We start from the raw sequence: 18,083 nt of genomic DNA on the forward strand, positions 1-18,083 counted from the left end.
GTAGAGATATGAGTTTATTTATTTATACAATGTATTTTGGTAAAAATATTGCGCTTTTTTATATATATTTTTACCAGATCTGTGTGCATCCCTTCAAAATGTTCTTGTTATAGTCTCATTACGGGTTTCAAAAGTGGCTGCCCTCATTCCAGAAGTAACTTTCCTATTCACTTTTCCCTTCGAGTTCAAACACGTGGTCACTAATATCCATAACACGGTTGTTTTAAGTCCAAAAATGACATTTAAATCTAGAATCTATGAGAAAAATGAATGTAAAATGTAATTCTTCAACCAGGGCAAGCTTGGAAGTGGGTGGGACTGTTCTACAAAACCACAAAACTATCTGTCAAAATGATCTAGACATGCATCAGGGTCCCGAGACTTTTGCGTGATTTCCAGTAACCCATCTTTGTCACTCACGTCTATTAAAGGAGGATAAAAACCAGCACTGGAGACCTGAACCTCGCATCCACTCATACATAGTTTATATAGAGAAGTCTCCTCTTATCCTCCTGTCTCATTTTCTCTTTTTTGGTCCTGAAGTTGATGTATGGCTTTTTGGAGAGGGGGTAACAGTGTCCGGGCGCGTGTTGACGACTGACTAGTTGTGTTCACGTTGATGTATGAGCGCTGGGGTTAGGGGACGGGGCTGCGCTGACACCCAGAGAAGAGACACGCGCCCTGGGGTGTAGAAGCTAAAGCTGGTGCTCCGGGTGCAGCAGAGGAACACGGAGCCGTCCAATCACATCTGCTCGGCGCTGTAAATAAGATGGAGGACAGAAAGTGGTTTGTCAAAGTTGCTCCGGACAACGGTGTAAAAGTAGCTGAAAACAAACTCGATTTAGGTTAACGCGTCGTTCACTTGTTTCAAAGTTATTATACAGTATTGTGTCAACATTTTTTAATAATTACATCTCAGTTAATTAGACTTGATTGATAATAAACAAATAGCTTAGTCGAACAATGAGTCAGCTTCATAACAAATTTAATTAAAACGCCGTAACGAATTAGTTACTTGCCTGAATCATCTCTAGATCTTTCATGTTATTTGTCGTTTCACCTTCATTTTAGCAGCTTTATGTCATGTTTCAGTATAATTAAAGTAGTTTTCATACGTGTCTCCACTTGTAGGCAGCTGTTTGCGATGTGAGATTGTAACTTTCGTACATTTGTTATTATAAGAAGTTTATTTTTATTTCATCTTCATCATAGGGTCCACAGGAAGTGATCTGGCTCCTGTTGTGCAGTGAATTGTGTTCTTAATTTATCGTCATTCATTTGCTTTGTTGTGGTTAAATTGTCCCACCCGATAAAGCACATTTTCCCCTTCAGTAAAGAAACACAATGGAATATTTCAGTTGATTCAAATACAAAATAAATGCTCTAATATGTTGAGCAATTTTGTCATAATTGGAATTTTTAGTTTTCCTGACAGTGCAAATGCTAATAGATTTTTAATTGTCGTGAAACTAATATTTATATTCTGTCATGTCCCCAAGGGTAAATATTGAAAAAAATTAAAATAAAAATATCAACTACTTAATAATACGATAATCCTGTGCACATGTACACAACATGTTTGCCAGTTAACAATGGATATAATGTTAGATTTTATGTATTCACATGGCAGTTTTAAGGATTCCTTTTCATGCACCTACTTGTTCATCTAGTGTACCAGTTCTATTGTTATTTCTTGTATAAGTGCAAAATAAATAAATAATACATTCACATGGCCTGTCAAAATCTGATAATTCAATAACTAGATCTGATTTTAGGTGTGTTTAAATGCACAAAAGAAATAATAAAAGCAGGGGTTATTGTGGATTTTTTGTCATTTTAATCCAACTATTAGGATATTTTGTTATTTGCAGTGTTGCCGCTTTTATGATTTGCTTATTAAGTCTGTTTTCATACCTGTACACACACCATGCTCCATCAAAATTGGGACTAAACCAGGACTAAAACAGGACTAAACCAGGACTAGAGCAGGACCAACCCAAGTCTACATCAGGACTAAATCAGACTCAAACTAATGTGAACACAGCCCAAAAATATTCAAATATTCATGTTTTGATTCATTTGTGATTTATTAACTAACCCTTGCTTCTTTCTTTTTGTGTTTGTGCAGTTTGCGGCGGGAGGGCTACACGATGCAGGTGAACGTGAACGACTACCTGGACATCTACTGCCCCCACTACAACGACAGCACGCGCATGGTGGGCACCAGCGAGCAGTATGTCCTCTACATGGTCAGTTACCGTGGTTACCGCACATGTGACCCGCAGCTGGGCTTTAAGAGGTGGGAGTGCAACCGGCCCCACGCCCCCCACGCGCCCATCAAGTTCTCAGAGAAGTTTCAGCGGTACAGCGCCTTCTCCCTGGGCTACGAGTTCAACGTGGGGCAGGAGTACTACTACATATGTGAGTACACGGATACTCAGACTTAGTAGTAGATAGTAGATAGTATTAATAGATCGATAAGGGAAATTTCATAGTTCTACTAATTCTCAAATGCACAATAAAATGAGTAAAACACAAAATTATAAAAGAATTATGACTACCAAACATCAGTGGTATATACCGTACAGTATTTTTAATTAAAATAGGGATATTATTTAGCTGTGTTAAGGTTTTATTCAAAGTCATAATATAAGTGTTGTTTGATGTCCATTTATTTATTTACATTTACTTACTTTTTTTGTTATATCACTGCACTTTTGCAAATATTTGTAGCACTTGAGTCGATTTTACAGCTATTTTAATATAGTCAGCACTGCCTCTTTAAGACCCATATTTGCTGAAAAAAAATCACAGTTTTGTATTTTAATTATCTTCTTTTATACAGTCTATGGCTGTATCGAAGGCCCAAGTCAATGTGGGTATAAGTTTGAGTTTGACAGTTGTTTTGGCCAATCATATTTCATTGATTATTGGGCAGGATCATAATTATAACATCTTCCGGGTCTTCACAAATACCCTGTGACAGCAAATATAAGCGAGACCACAGGGTCAAAAAATGCGATGGACCTCGGGTGCGTCTGAAAAAAGGAAAACAAAGAGAAAGACCTGAGAACCGGAGCTCGAGGCCCGTGGTCAGGCCGGAGCTCGGAGCCGCAGGCCTCAGATCTGTAGTTGTTGAACAGTGGCTAATGATTATTAAGCAAATATATGAAGTAAGTGAATGTATGATTCGCTTCATTTGGGTTTTTTTAAATAAATGATGGTCATGGTAGTCAGCAGCTGGTCCTAGTGAAAGTCCAGCGTCCAGGTCCACGGTTCACCACTGAGTATCGATATTGTGGGCTGCTGTATCGATATATCGAGTATTTTTTGGTAAATTTTTTGAAATTATTTTGTTACAGCGCTACAGTTTTGTTACTTATTCAGTGAAAAGAAACTTGTTTATGCGACACATTTGACATTTTCACAGTTTTATTGATTACAGTTGGTGTGTTTCATATGAACTTTGCGCAAGAATTGGTTTAACAAAGAGTTTTAGTATCACAGACATGATTTAGCCTTTTTTAAATTGAACCGTATTGAATCAATTTGAAATATATTGTATCGAATCGAAAGTGCACTGTATCGAGATATGTATCATATCGTGGCTTATGTATTGAGGTATGTATCGTATAGGCGAGTTTCATTGTTGACAAAAGCGCGCGTTACTGGGAATTATTTTGGTCGGCGGCAATAAATAATTCAACATGACGGACGGAGCGAGAAAGCACGTAAAGGGTATTGATCCCGGTTATTTATCCACTCTAACAGCAGAGGACCAAAGACCATTTGACCAGAAATTGGTCATAAGCGTCGATGGAGCCAAATCACCCTTTTCAACCCCGACAAAGCCTGGACCAAACCAAATTTCTGGTCGGAATCGCCAATTACCTGGCCAAATATTCACTTGGTGGAAACTCCTGGGCCATTCACAGCAGAAAAGATGAAAGCCTCCAAGAGTCTCGATGTGTTGTTGAACTTGTTGGAGTCCACGGTTTGCTAGGATCTTCTACGTTTGCTCTGCGAATGTTTGAAAGCCGTTTAATTCACCGTTAGAGGTTCTTTTCACTCGGAATACGAAAAAGACATTTTCCTTCTTCTGTGCTTCTATTTGTGCATCCGATAATGCAGCAGGAATTTACCATTATCGGGGATAAATACGTGAGGTTACACACTGTGCTTGACGCTATCGTGTTTCTTGCCTCCGACCAAAATATTTCCCAGCATGCAACGTGGGCTTTTAATAACAATGACGTCAGCTGAAACTCGCCTATTGGCAACTTCTTAATGACACCCAGCCCTCGTAATAGTTAATAGTACGTACCTAAAAAGTTATGGAGTGTTCCTTTAAATATAAATGAACATAAATGAACATAACTCCTGTATATAAATGTGTATCTGTGTTTGTATCTGTGCTCAGCCACGCCCACACATCACCACGGCCGCAGCTGTCTGAGGCTACGAGTGTACGTCTGCTGTTCCACGGGTGAGTCTCTCTTTCTGCGTGCGACCCGCGTCCTGGCATTTCCCTCTTCACCTCCTCTCATCTGAATGTGACGGCCTTTATGCACGCTCCCATCTGAATACACTCATGAAACCTCTGACTTTACCCCTTTGGCATTTTCGCTCCTGATCCCATCTTGTTTTCATCCCCTTTTCCCCTTCACTACAGAGAGGAGCATGTTTGAAGGCACTGTGCCCCCTCTCCACACCTCCGCTCTCCTCCTCCTCTCTTCTTTTCCCTGTGTCAGTATTCATTTATTGTCGTGTTCGGTCAGTGAGTTGCTCTGTATGAATATGTGCCGATAACATAACCCCTGTCTCTCTTTCTCTCTCTCCCTCCCTCTTTTTATCACTCGCTTTTCTCTCTCCTACTTTCCATTCCCTCTCTTCTTCTCTCCCACTTACTCTCTCGTTCTCTGTCTTTCTGCCCTATTCACTCTCTCTCTCTCTCTCCTTCTGTCATCCTCCTCACTTACTCTCTCTTAGTCTTAGTCTCTCTCTCTTTCTCTCTTTTTCCCTTTCTCTCACTCTTTCTCCAACTCTCTCCTCCTTTTCTCTCATTCTTTCTCCTTTATTTTTCCCATTCTCTTCTCTTCTCCCGCTGTCTCTATCCCCTCTCTTCTTCTCTATTTTCTTTCTGTCTTTTTGTCACGCTCTCCTTCCTTCTCTTTTTCCTTTTCTCTCCCTCCCTACCTCTCTCTCACTCACTTTTCTCTCTAATACTTTCCATTCCTTTCTCTCTATCCCCTCTCTTGTTCTCTCCCTTTTACTCTTTCTTTTTGGCTTTCTGTCACTCTCACTCTCTCCTTCCATCTCCCTCCTCACTTACTCCCCCTTTTTCGCTCTTTTCGTCTCTCTCTTCTTTCTTTTTCCCTTTCTCTCTCTCTCACTCTGTCTCCATCTCTCTCCTCCCTTTCTCTCATTCTCTTCCCTCTCGTTTTTCCTGCTCTCTTCTCCTCCTGCTCTCTCTATCCCCTCTCTTCTTCTCTCCCTCTTGCGCTCTTTTCTTTCTGTCCCTGTCACTCTCTCCTTCTCTTTTTGCTCTTTTCGTCTCCCACTTTCTCTCCTCCTCTTTTTCCCTTTCTCTCCCTCCCTCTCTTTCACTCGCTTTTCTCTCCCCTACTTTCCATCCTTTTCTCTCTATCCCCTCTTGTTCTTTCCCTCTTACACTCTCTTTTTTCTCTCTTTCTGTCACTCTCTCCTTCCATCTCCCTCCTCACTGACTCCCCCTTTGTCGCTCTTTTCGTCACTCTCACGCTCTCTCCTTTTCTTTTTCCTTTTCTCACCCTTTCTCCTCCCTTCCTCTCTCTATCGCTCTCACTTCTCTCTCCTACTTTCCATTCCTTTCTCTCTATCCCCTCTCTCTTACTCTCTCCGTCTTTCTGTCGCTCTCTCCTTCCATCTCCCTCCTCACTTACTCCCCCTTTTTCGCTCTTTTCATCTCTCTCACCTCCTTCTCCTTCTTTCTTTTTCCCTTTTTCTCTCTCTCACTCTGTCTCCATTTCTCTCCTCCCTTTCTCTCATTCTCTTTTCTCTCTTTTCTCCCACTCTCTCTATCCCCTCTCTTGTTTTCTCCCTCTTACGCTGTCTTTTCTTTCTGGCTTTTTGTCACTCTCTCCTTCCTTCTCTTTTTCCTTTTCTCTCCCTCTCTCTCACTCACTCGCTTTTCTCTCTCCTACTTTCCATCTCTCTCTCTATCACCTTTCTTGTTCTCTCCTTCTTACTCTCTTTTCTTTTTGTCTTTCTATCATTCTCTCCTTCGATCTCCCTCCTCATTTACTCCCCCTTTGTCACTCTTTTCATCTCTCTCTCATGCTGTCTTCATCTCTTTTCCTTTTCTCTCCCTTTCTCTCTCTCTCACTCACTCGCTTTTTTCTCTTCTACTTTCCATTCCTTTCTCTCTATCCCCTCTCTTGTTCTCTCCCTCTTTCGCTCTCTTTTCTTTCTGTCACTCTCTCTCTCCTTCTATCTCCCTCCTCACTGACTCCCCCTTTGTCGCTCTTTTCATCTCTCTTTTTCCTTTTCTCACCCTTTCTCTCTCTCCCTTCCTCTCTCTATCACTCTCATTTCTCTCCTACTTTCCATTCCTTTCTCTCTATCTCCTCTCTCTTACTCTCTCTGACTTTCTGTCACTCTCTCCTTCCATCTCCCTCCTCACTTACTCCCCCTTTTTCGCTCTTTTCGTCACTCTCTCTCTCTCCTCTCTTTTTCCTTGCTCTCTTCTCTCTCCCACTCTCTCTATCCCTCTCCTCTCCTCTTCTCTCCCTCTTACGCTCTCTTTACTCCCCTTTGTCGCTCGTTTCGTCTCTTTCACACTCTTTCAGTCTCTTTTCCTTTTCTCTCCCTCCCTCTCTCTCACTTGCTTTTCTCTCTTCTATTTTCCATCTCTTTCTCTCTATCCCCTCTCCTGTTCTCTCCCTCTTACTCTCTTTTTCTGTCTTTTTATACCTCCTTCGATCTTCCTCCTCACTTACTTCTTTTTGTCTCTCTCACACTCTCTCCTTCTCTTTTTTTCCCCTTCTCTCCCTTTCTCTCTCTCACTCTTTCTCCATCTCTCTCCTCCCTTTCAGTCAGTCTCTCTCATCTCTTTTCCCCTATTTCTTTCCCACTCGCTCTCTTTCTCCCTCTTTATCCCTTTAACTCTCTCTTCTTCTCTTTCTCTTTCTTACCCCGTCTTTCGCTCTACACAACTCTTTGCACGCCCATGTACACACTCACTTTGATCCCTGGCCTGTCCGGTCCTTTTAACTTCCACAGTGCTAACCTCTCTCCCTCTTTCTCTCTCTCTCTCTCTATCCTTTTCTCTCTCTCCTCATTCACACTCACAGCTTGTCTTCAGTTTGATCGCCCCCTCAGTCTGTGCGCTGCAGGAGGTTTTGTTAACCCTTTCACTGCGTCGCTTTTGTAGATGTAATTAAAAGCTTTTGGGTTGGAGCAGTGGGTTTGACCTTTTGTCTCTCTTTCTTTCTCTTTTTCTCTCTCTTTCCTCAGCATCTGATGCCCATGATGAGCCAGAGCCCACAGGAGCAGACTACACGCTCAGACCAGGTCTAAAGATTGATGATATCGGTGAGTCAGGAATGATAGAATTAATAGGACATATTAAAATGATTGAATTAAAGGTGTGGGTGTAGACAAAAGAAGGAAGTTCAATCAGCACTGAACCTGCAGACAGAGGACTACCGTATTTTTCGGAGTATAAATCATTCCGTAGTAGAAGTCGCACCAGCCAAAAAATGCAAAATGAAGAAGAAAAAAACATATATAAGTCGCTCTGTACTATAAGTCACACTTTTGGGGGAAATTTATTTTATAAAATCAGAGACCAGGAACTGACATTTCATATTGAAAGGCAAGTTCTAGTAATAACAATAGAACAGAGAACAACAGGCTGTTAACATCACATATGAACAGTTCTTCAGATAAACTATAGCAGAAACAACAGAACAGAACAAGTTTACCAAACTCTCCATCTCACTCCAAATCACTAAATCCACTGAATTCTTCACTTCTGAGCAACTCGGTGACCTCCGGAGGTAAACCGAGCGCCGCTTCTTCTTCTGTGTAGTTGTCGTTAGACTCAGCTTCAGTTTCAGTTAGAATTATTCCTGCCTTTCTGAATCCCGACAGGATGGTTGTCACTTAAATTTAAAATTTTCAATGGTACAGAAGTAATGGTACGATCGACTAACATGATACAGACAGGACAGTGACTCTTTCTGCAGGAGACATGTGCAGTAGAGCCAAGTGACAGTGGTACAGGAGTAATAGGAGCAGCAGATACTGACACATGAGTCTAGAGCGCCCTCTTGAGCCTGTCAGTGTGAAAATTTTAATATACAAGTCACACCAGAATATAAGTCACAGGGCCACTAAACCATGAAAAAAGTGTGACTTATAGTCCGAAAAATACGGTATACAGGTTTTTCTCTCAATCTCAGTCTATGGACAGACCTCCAACTGAATTTCAGCACTGAACCTGGCAACCCAAATAAGAGACTCATGTTTGTCTCATTCTGCTTTCTGATTGGATATAGAATATCAAATGAAAATATCAACAATTTAGCAATGTCGATGTCATGTTGAACACTTTTGTCACTCAAAATAAACAAGCATTGTATAAGTATAAATATAAGCAGCATTTGATTTGAACATACTTACTACATACAGTATCTGCGCACACATAAAGAGCCGGTTTGGGGTTTATTGCAAACTGGTTTTAGTCATCCAAATCCAAATCCACTCTTTCCATAGCACATTTTATAAACAAAACCATTTTCAAAGTGTTGTACATTTAAAGTCATAGGATCTGGCAACCCAAAGTGAGCAGCTCATTCTCCATCAGTCACTAAAGGGACTGAAGTAAAGGAAAATCATATTAATTATACTTATCTTAGGAGATGACATGCATTCCTTCTGAATATTCTGCCTGGCACATACATTGTTCACTGAGGCCGGGCTGCGGTGTATTTCTGGAGCATGAACCATATATCAGGGATTAGCTGAAAATAAGATACAATGCACATTCCTGTAGTTACAAAAGAGTCTATATATATAAAAGGACTTGAGCTTGGAGGCCTGTAGGCTCTGGGATAAGAATGAGACAAAGATAGTTCTCTTCAAATCACAGGCATTTTAATAACTCCATTGTCAACCAAAAGAGGGCACTGTCCAGATATTTTTACATCCTTAAGTGAGGCTGGTCAAACTGCTGACTGTTGAAAAGCTTGTTTATCATCCATAGATGCAGTTTGTGTTATGTGGAATAGTCTCCTTTTCCATATTTTTTTTATGCTGCCAGAATTTAAACATGGCATGAAAAACAGAATTGCATGGGGCAGAAAATTACTAATAATGCAATGCAATAACTAAATACGAAAACTTAAATAATTAAATACTAAAAAATAATTAAATACTAAAACTTACACTTGATGTGAAAATGCTCTTATCATTTTTAAAGGTGCACTGTGTAACTTTTCACCAGACCAGAAGTTCAGGTCTCTGTGTATTTTTGAGCAATACAAATACTGAAATTGAGTAATAGATTGATAAATAAATATATTTTCTGTGAAACTTTCCAGGCAAAACAGTAATGTATCCATGAGGCAAGCCTATCCTCCAACAGAAAAGTTACACAGTGCACCTTTAACATTTTAATCTGATTTTAAAAAGACTGAAATTGATTTGTATATATTTTCCAAAATAGGTTATTTTTCATGTTTAGAATTACATAACAGTCTTTTTTTTAACCTCTGCTTTTCTGTTCTAAAGCTGGTAAAAGTAAACTACAGCTTTCATGCAGAATTTAAAAATACACTGGTGTTTTTTCGTGTGTTTGTTCATTTAATACCTCCATTGTCCGCTGCTGAGTGAGAACCCCACTGACCTGTTTAAAAGGACATCAGAAGTGACATCTACAGAGACACTGTGTTAACTCCACAGCACCAGCTGGCCTGGCAGCCTGCACATCCCACTGAACTAACTCATGCATATTCAGAACGCACTCACACTTCCACTCGCTAAAGACCACACCAACAACTTTTGGGACTTTGCACCAAATTAGAAAAAGACAAAACCTCTTTTTATACTGTTGAGCTGGGAACAACAGGAGGAAAATCTTCTTTCTAACCACAGGGATACATGCGCTTTAATAAAAACGGGGCATTCTTGTGAGAGAGAGTTTTGTGACTTTTCACTTGGAGAAACTAGAATCAGAATGAGATAACATAAAGCCGTTTTTGTTCACCGTAGCAATGTATGGAAATAAAGATGAGATCTATAAGCACAAACCTGCAGGAGAGAGACCATTTATCTTCAAAATGCTCTTGTCTTGCAGTAGATATGCATGAGTTTCAGAATGATGAAAAATCAGACCATTGCCATAGTGATTAACAATGGGAGATTATTCTTATTCCCCTACTGTTCTTTGAACTTTATGTTGCAGCACTGTAATTTCCCCAATGTGGGACAAATAAAGGGTTATATTATCTTAAATCCTATCTTAAAGGTGCATTATGCAACTTTTCTGGTGGAGGATCCATCACCTGCTGGTTTCTATGGAGATGTCATTGCTCTGTCTAGAATGTTCCACACTATGACATTAAGGGCCTGTTTACACGAGAACTCGTGCAGGTAAAAACGACAAAATATTTTATCAGAAGTGGATTTCTTGTCTTTTGGGGCCTAAAAACGCAAAAATCTGAAACCACCCTCCAGAGTGGAAAAGTTGAATACTTCTGACATAGCGTTTCCATCTACACTGACCAAGACGCAAAACTCTGGTCAGATCTGTTCACGTCGCGTACACGCTAACGTCACATACATCACCACCTAGCGTCATCTCCGAGCCGCCTGGCATGCATACACAGCCGAATTCCACACACTTTTGCGTCACCATATGATTTAGTAATACATTTCAAAATTTCCTCCTGAAAACTCTTGTCTAAACGCAGAATAAAAAGTGAAGATACGACGCCACTTTTGCTTCTTCTGCTCAGACCGTCATCATATAAACGTAGTCTAACATTTATTAAATTACAGGTCAGAAAAACAGGAATTCTGACTGTGAGCTGGGTCACTTTTCCACAGATCTGACTTGTAACTTGGTCTGGTTTGGTCTCCATGAAGATAGAAAGGTTTAAGGCCAAACTATGAAATATTCCAGACAAAAGAATAAAATTTTCACTCACCAGAAGTTACACAATGCACCTTTAAAACTAAACATTATCTCTTTTGAATGTGGAAGTCCTGAACACGTTGCTTATAGTAGAAATCTAAATTTATATAAAACTGAGACTACTGTATGATTAAAAAGATTAATTTATTTACTCCTTCTTCTTTTTTTTTATGTTGATATAAATACAAATTTTGACAGTGATGGAGCCAGTTACATAAATGTACACTGAAGCGATGGAAAGAACAGGAACAATAAATGACCTTACCTCACGTCATTTAAATAAAAAAATAATAAATCTAAACAGAGAAAAGCAGCATTATTTGGCTTTATGTTGCCCACGTCAGGATTACACTCTCCTGAATCACGGTGCATCTGCTGCTGCTAAAATTGTTGAAAATTTGAGTCAAAAATGGCAAAGGAGAGAAATTTTGGGGAAAAAATCCTAGGTGAGAATGAGGTAAAGAATTGTACGGTGGGCAAGTGGGGAAAAAAAAAACATGAAAAATAAATGCAAGCATGACGGAAAGGGCTGGCATTAGCTACAGTCAGGTGGATGAGCTTTCACACACCAACGGGTAAAATATGGCGCTGTTAATCTGTGGAGGAGCAATGCATTGTGGGTAATAAATTTGTCAGTTTTTGAAAGCGTCATAAGGGAAGTCATCACAACGGCTGTGAGCTGCAAATAGCCCCAGGTTAAATGAGTTTTTTTCTGTCACCCCTCTATCATCTCTCCTCTTCTCCTCTCACTGTGCCTGCCTCATCCTCCCTTTTTACTCCCAGCGCTGGAGGACAGAACGCAGCGAAGGGGAAAACTACTCAAATGTGCTTTATTCACCTTTTGATGTGTGAAATTGAGTTTTCCTCCACTTTTTATTTATTTTTTTGTAGCTAGTAACGTGTCTATTATGATAACATCTGCGATTGAATTAGTTTTCAGGCTAATCGATTGCTGATCTCATTATGAATAGTTGGGAGCGCTTTTTGTAACACTAACCGAATGAAACAATGTGGGTTTCTTATCACGTAGATTCTAAGTGCTAAATTGAATAATTGAAACGTATTACTAAAGCCGTTCTAGTAAAATGGAGAAGGTCGATGTAAACATGTTTTGGGTGAAAAGAAAATCACATTTGTAACTTCACAAAAACCTCTCTCAGCTGCTTTTATAACATCTTCACAAATGGAAGTTTCTGTTACTGTGAAAATGGCAAATGTGTACACAAAAAATGTTTTTATTTATGTGAAATAGTGAATGTTTTTAGTTCAATTACCAATATATCTGAATTGCCTGGTTTTCATAGACTGTATATATAAATTAGGGCTGCTCGATTCTGGTCAATACTGAAATGACGATTATTCAAATGATTATTTTTTACTTACACAATGCATTTTTTCTAGCCAGGCTGGCGCCACCTAGTGCCTCTGCTCAATTTCATTTGTCTCCAGCGACTTGGTCAGGCATCAGAATACACTAGATGGTTCACAAAAATCCCAGAATGGCTGGTGCCCGAACTCGCACATCAGCAAAGAGCCATATATTCTGTGTTGGCAACGATTCCCAAGATCGAGGATTTAAAGCAAAGAGAATGTTTGGCGAATTTTATCAAGGGGAAAGACGTTATTGCCCTTCTTTCTATGGGATATAGGAAAAGCTTAATATACCAGTTAGCCCTTTAGCGGCGCATTACATACATCACGACCAAATAGCAGCGATTGGTTAAATGAAAAAGTACCCGCCTACCGTCGAGTGAACAAATCCTAACGCTGTGAGGTCAGACAGTTTCCACGAAGTGAAACCAGCTGATGAATCAGGCTACATTTATTTAGCATTTCTCTCTAAAAAAAAAAAAAAAACTCTTTGTTATTCATAATGTATTCAAAACTTTCAAATTGAAAATAAATATAAGCTACAAATATGTACCTTAGAGCAGTTTTGCGATGTATAAAACAATTAAGGCATAGAAAAACATAAATGTGTCGAATATAAACTATATCCAGCTGTTCTACAATCTCTATGTTTTAAAAAATAAAATAAATATACTTATTTCTATTAAAAAAAATATGAGCTTGGAGATCGTTTGACACAAATTGAAATTGCGATCAAAATTCAATTAATTGCACAGCCTTAATATAAATGGACGTAGGTAACCGGCGAGCCACTGTGTTTCATCGATTATTCTCACCCTTCTCTCTGTATCTGCTGCTGTGAGCCTCGTCATTATAAATATATGATCTGAACTCATACACGGGATGTATATAGTAAAAGCCGACATAATAATTGTTGAAGAAATTGACACCTGGAGATAAGAGCAGGCAGCTGCAGTGAGTACGTGTCAACTGAAAAGACAGGATCAGAATATGGGAGCGTATTCATTTTGTGTTAAACGCTCTGGGATCTTGGGATAATATTGGGTGAATTACAGCAGCAATAACACAACACAAATTACTGGCGCTCCTCTGGGTCCCTCTTACCTGCAGTGCCGTGTTACCAATTAAATGAATAGGAAGTCCCATGTGGTTTGAGGGAGTGAAGAAACCTGGAGGGAGATGTGAAATGAACAGAAGCATGCTGTCAGAGTGTACACAGAGTTATAGCTTTAATTAGAATACTACAGAATGTACGTACACGCTTTACATTATTAGTATTGTTTTTTAATCGTGGGCACCTTATGGACAAAAGTGGTGTGTATGCGACTTGTCTCAAGAGAGATGTTATTGGTTTGCTTTATATAGACAGATAAATAGATAAACAGACATATACAGAAGATATTTTATTTGTCCCGAAGGAAATTCATTACATTATATTCCACATAATAGCATTAACTTCTTTATTTATCTATGTGTCTCTCTGTTTATCTGGATGTAAGTAGGTGACACTAGCAGTCCAGGTTAGAGGTCAGATCTGTGGATTGGCGAGTCCACTCACTGTGAGAATTCATATTTTTTCAAGGTGTTTTTGACCAATAAAGACATCAGTTAGAATAAATGCAATAGATCAATTTAACGTCATAAGAGGCAATAACATCTCCACAGAGACAATCAGATAGCACGTCACCAACCAGAACAGTTACACGTTAAAGCAGGGGTCATCAAACTAAGGCCTGCGGGCTGACTCCGGCCCTCCAGGCTCCTTTGACCGGCCCCCCAGCCCCTCTGCCCTCCACCACTTGAACTGGCCCTATGAGGCAATCCTCAAAAGTTGTCATGGCCCATTTTTAAAATTACTTTCTGGCAAATAATAACACATCTGCATCTTGTGTTTTGTTGATTTTTCCAATCAAAAAATTTTTATTTATATGAAGTATTTATATTTAAATGATTATATGACTATATAGTTTAACATTTACCGCCAAATTTGCCGCCAAATTTTCGTCACTTGACAAGCTCGAGATCAAACAGTGACATTCGTACATGTACACAGTTCTGTAGTGCAGTTGAGGACAGCAAAATGACTCATGTGAAAGTATGAAAACTTGACAGAGAGTGCTGAGTTTTCAAAGAAGAATGGACGACCCATTATTTTTTTGTTCAGTGTAAGAACCGTGCACTTTGTCTGATATGTAAAGAAAGCATGGCAGTTTTCAAAGAATATAATCTGCGTCGTCAGGGTCATACAGTTCTGTATTGAGAAAAAAAGTTTGGTGACCTGTACCTTAAAGCCTTAAAGTGCATAAATGACAGAATGAGGTTTTAGTGATGCTGAGTTCTAAAACGTACTAAAGAAAATTCAATCCACACAAGTCAGACACAGTTAAAGTAAATTAATTAAAGATTAAACTCGCTGTTTGAAAATTAATTTAACAAAGGTGTATATGTTTTAATTTGCAAATAATTACTATATAGGACCCTGTGGTGATTGGATTTCTTGTTGCGTATGACATATACTTTCTGATTTCTAATTTCAACAGTGCAAATTCCAATTTCAGTTCAGTTTCAATTAAAGCTGTAACTCTGTCTGAAATTTTTAACCCACATCTTCAGCTTGTCCATTTTAAATGAGTGTCTCTGGTCCAACAGTGGTCTCTTTGTGACTACAGCAGTATTAGATTACACTTAGCACATGTACAACACAGATGGGCCTGTGTTAGTTTGTGATTAGCTGCAGTGGGAGAACATTCGTTGTGTGCGTGATCGGGTTTCTGCAGCTTTACGGTCAGCTCTGGACATTACAGAGCAGAAATCAGAAGCTTTTCGTAAGTGGCTTTTATTGTCGCCACCATCAGTCGTCTGAATGTGACAGTGGAGTAGAGTTACAGCACGAGGACAGTGGACAGTAAGTGCAGTAATATTTATGTTTGTCTAGAATTTCGGCCAATTTATTTCTTATAATGGCTTTTAAATCATCAAAATGTGCAGGGAAGAACTAAAATAAAAAGTGCTGCATATAGAGATCTGTATTACAAAATAGTCTTGCAGTCGTGTAGGTTCAGTGGGCCGATCTGGACACTAGAGCTTGCCACTCCACAGATCTGACCTTTAACGTGGCCTATACAATTATTTTTCTATAGTAGTAAGGCTTATTTGTTATTACAATTGAATATTTGCTGCCTTTCCTGGACTCAGACTCAAGTGGACTCAAATAGTTCACAGCAGCAAAACAGAAAAAAATCCTTCTACCCTCGTCTTTATTTGTTCAGCCGAAGATCACGACCTTGTTTTTGCGCTGTTTCTCAATAACTTTCATAAGTCAACAATTTTATGAAGTCTTGTAAGGTCACTACTGTTCTGAATTCAGGATATACAGAAGTAAATAGAACTGAATTGCAGCATCCTCTGTCTATACACTCTCCTTATTTTCTTCTCCAAAACAAAACTAAACAATACAAACACAAAACAAATTGCAGGGCAGATTCCCTCGCATGGACAGAGAGGGGCGTCCATAATAATATCAACATTCAAACAGGTTTACAAGGAGCATGAAGACAGCTCCAGGATGCACAGTTGTATTAGTTAGGCCTGTCACGATAACAAATTTTGACGTAAAGACAATATAGATGATAAATGACAATGCTGAAACTAATTTATCCCACTGACACAATAAACCTGGAGCAGAATTATCCCCAAAAGATATTGTCAATGTATAATATGGTTAAAAACAGGAACTACAAGAAATAAAGAGCAGAATGAAACACTTAAGTAGTTAGATTGTAAGTCATATAAGTTATTTATTCCTTCAATCCTTCAAAGCTCAAAACTTAATCATAGAAAGATAACAGAAAAATTCCCCACTAGCACACAGTGTTGGGAAGGTTACTTTGAAAATGTATTCCCCTACAGATTACAGATTACATACCGCAAAATGTAGTTTGTAACAGAATCCATTAAATTACTTAAAGTGAGTAATCTGAATACTTTGGATTACTTGATTTGCTGTAGAGAAGCAAAGACTAGGATATGTTCACATAAGATGTTTTGTCTGATAAAAGACAATAAAAAAGACCAGTCTTTGCTTAACCAAATTTAAAAATATTATTGATAGAAGAGGAGGAAACACGGTCCATGCAACATCATTTAGTCCAGTTAAATCCTGGTTTAGACCTGGTTTAGACCTGGTTTAGACCTGGTTTAGACCTGGTTTAGTGTCCGGCAATGAGTGGAATTACTGGGGAAAAAAAAAAAAAGGGATATAGCTCAAAATGTGAAAACAGGAAAATACCACCGTGTAATCCACTTATTTCAACAAAGTAACTGTAATCCAATTACCACTCATTAAAACAGTAACTGTAACTGAATACAGTTACTCATAATTTGTACTCTGATTACAAAACTCCGGTACATGTAATCTGTTACTCCCCAACACTGCTAGTACAAAGAAAAAGTAAGAATTGCTGAGGGGTTTCTTCTTTTCTTTGTGTCCCAGATTCCAGATAGTTAGTAGTAAAAAAGATAGTTATGTCACAGATATTAATCTCAAGACCCACAGGTTTATCTTAGATTTGTGGGAGGGGATGGAAGGAAATGGTGGATAGTTTTTGAGCTCTATAAAAAAGTTTGATTGATCGATTGATTGATTGAGTGAAAGTACCATGATAAATACTGTTATTATTTAATAGAGAACCCTTTTGGTCATGATCCCAGGGAATTCAAGTCTGTTTTGTTTTGTTTTGTAGTGCTGCAAAATTACCAAATAAAGTGTAGAAGACTCCCAAAAATGATCACTCCATCTCACATGTATCGAATGATAAGATGGCATAGTAATTATTGTGACAACATTACCTGGCGTTCCCTTGTTCTTGTTATAATTGGCATAAAGGTTTAATGTAATGTGGCCATCCTGTGTGGGCATGGACATATGGGAATATCTGATTGAAATAATGACGTTGGCGAAACTGTGAATACATGACACATTCAATGCAAAATTATATATAGCACAAAATATGTACATTGCTCATATTCAGGTTTCATAATGTTATCATCATCAGTTATGCAACTGAAAATGGGTACTGCCAAAATTACACACTTGATAACACACATGTGGCTAACATTTAATGTCCGTACCAAAACACGCATGAGCTAAGGTAATCCTCAAGATCAACTCAAGATGCGGAGATGAGTCCCACTTCTCCTGACAGGATGCCCCAGCAGCATTAAAGGGTGGGCCAAATACAGATGACATATTTCCTTATGGAGACAATAACGTGTATCTTGAATGTTTTAAAGGTCCTATGTTATGCAAAATTGACTCTTTTGAGCTTTAAACCATGTAAGAGTGTTGTTACCTCATCAAAAACATACTCTTTATTATTAGTCTTAGTCAAAGATCAAAACGCTCTGTTCCACATTGTGATGTCATGTAGTGCTCATATTCAAGTTACCAGCTATCCTTTATCTTTTGTTCAGTAGAGATTGGAAATTCCAGGACTGAAATTATCTAAATGATAGGCTCTAGTCACGCTTACGT

At 38.9% G+C, this 18,083-nt stretch overlaps 1 protein-coding gene across 1 annotated transcript in view; it reads left to right on the plus strand.

The window, feature by feature from the left end:
• The window catches only part of efna3b (ephrin-A3b), a 124,942-nt gene that overhangs the window by 101,383 nt on the left and 5,476 nt on the right, over positions 1–18,083 (plus strand). Inside the window, exons 2-4 of the mRNA XM_020928080.1 lie at positions 2,129–2,421; positions 4,421–4,486; positions 7,495–7,572. Of these exons, the coding sequence (XP_020783739.1) occupies positions 2,129–2,421; positions 4,421–4,486; positions 7,495–7,572 (437 nt within the window). The remainder of the gene's footprint in view (positions 1–2,128; positions 2,422–4,420; positions 4,487–7,494; positions 7,573–18,083) is intronic.

The sequence above is a fragment of the Boleophthalmus pectinirostris genome, unplaced genomic scaffold (assembly GCF_026225935.1).
Source record: "Boleophthalmus pectinirostris isolate CB_2022bp ecotype Guang Dong unplaced genomic scaffold, ASM2622593v1 HiC_scaffold_6, whole genome shotgun sequence".
NCBI classification, from domain to species: domain Eukaryota; kingdom Metazoa; phylum Chordata; class Actinopteri; order Gobiiformes; family Gobiidae; genus Boleophthalmus; species Boleophthalmus pectinirostris.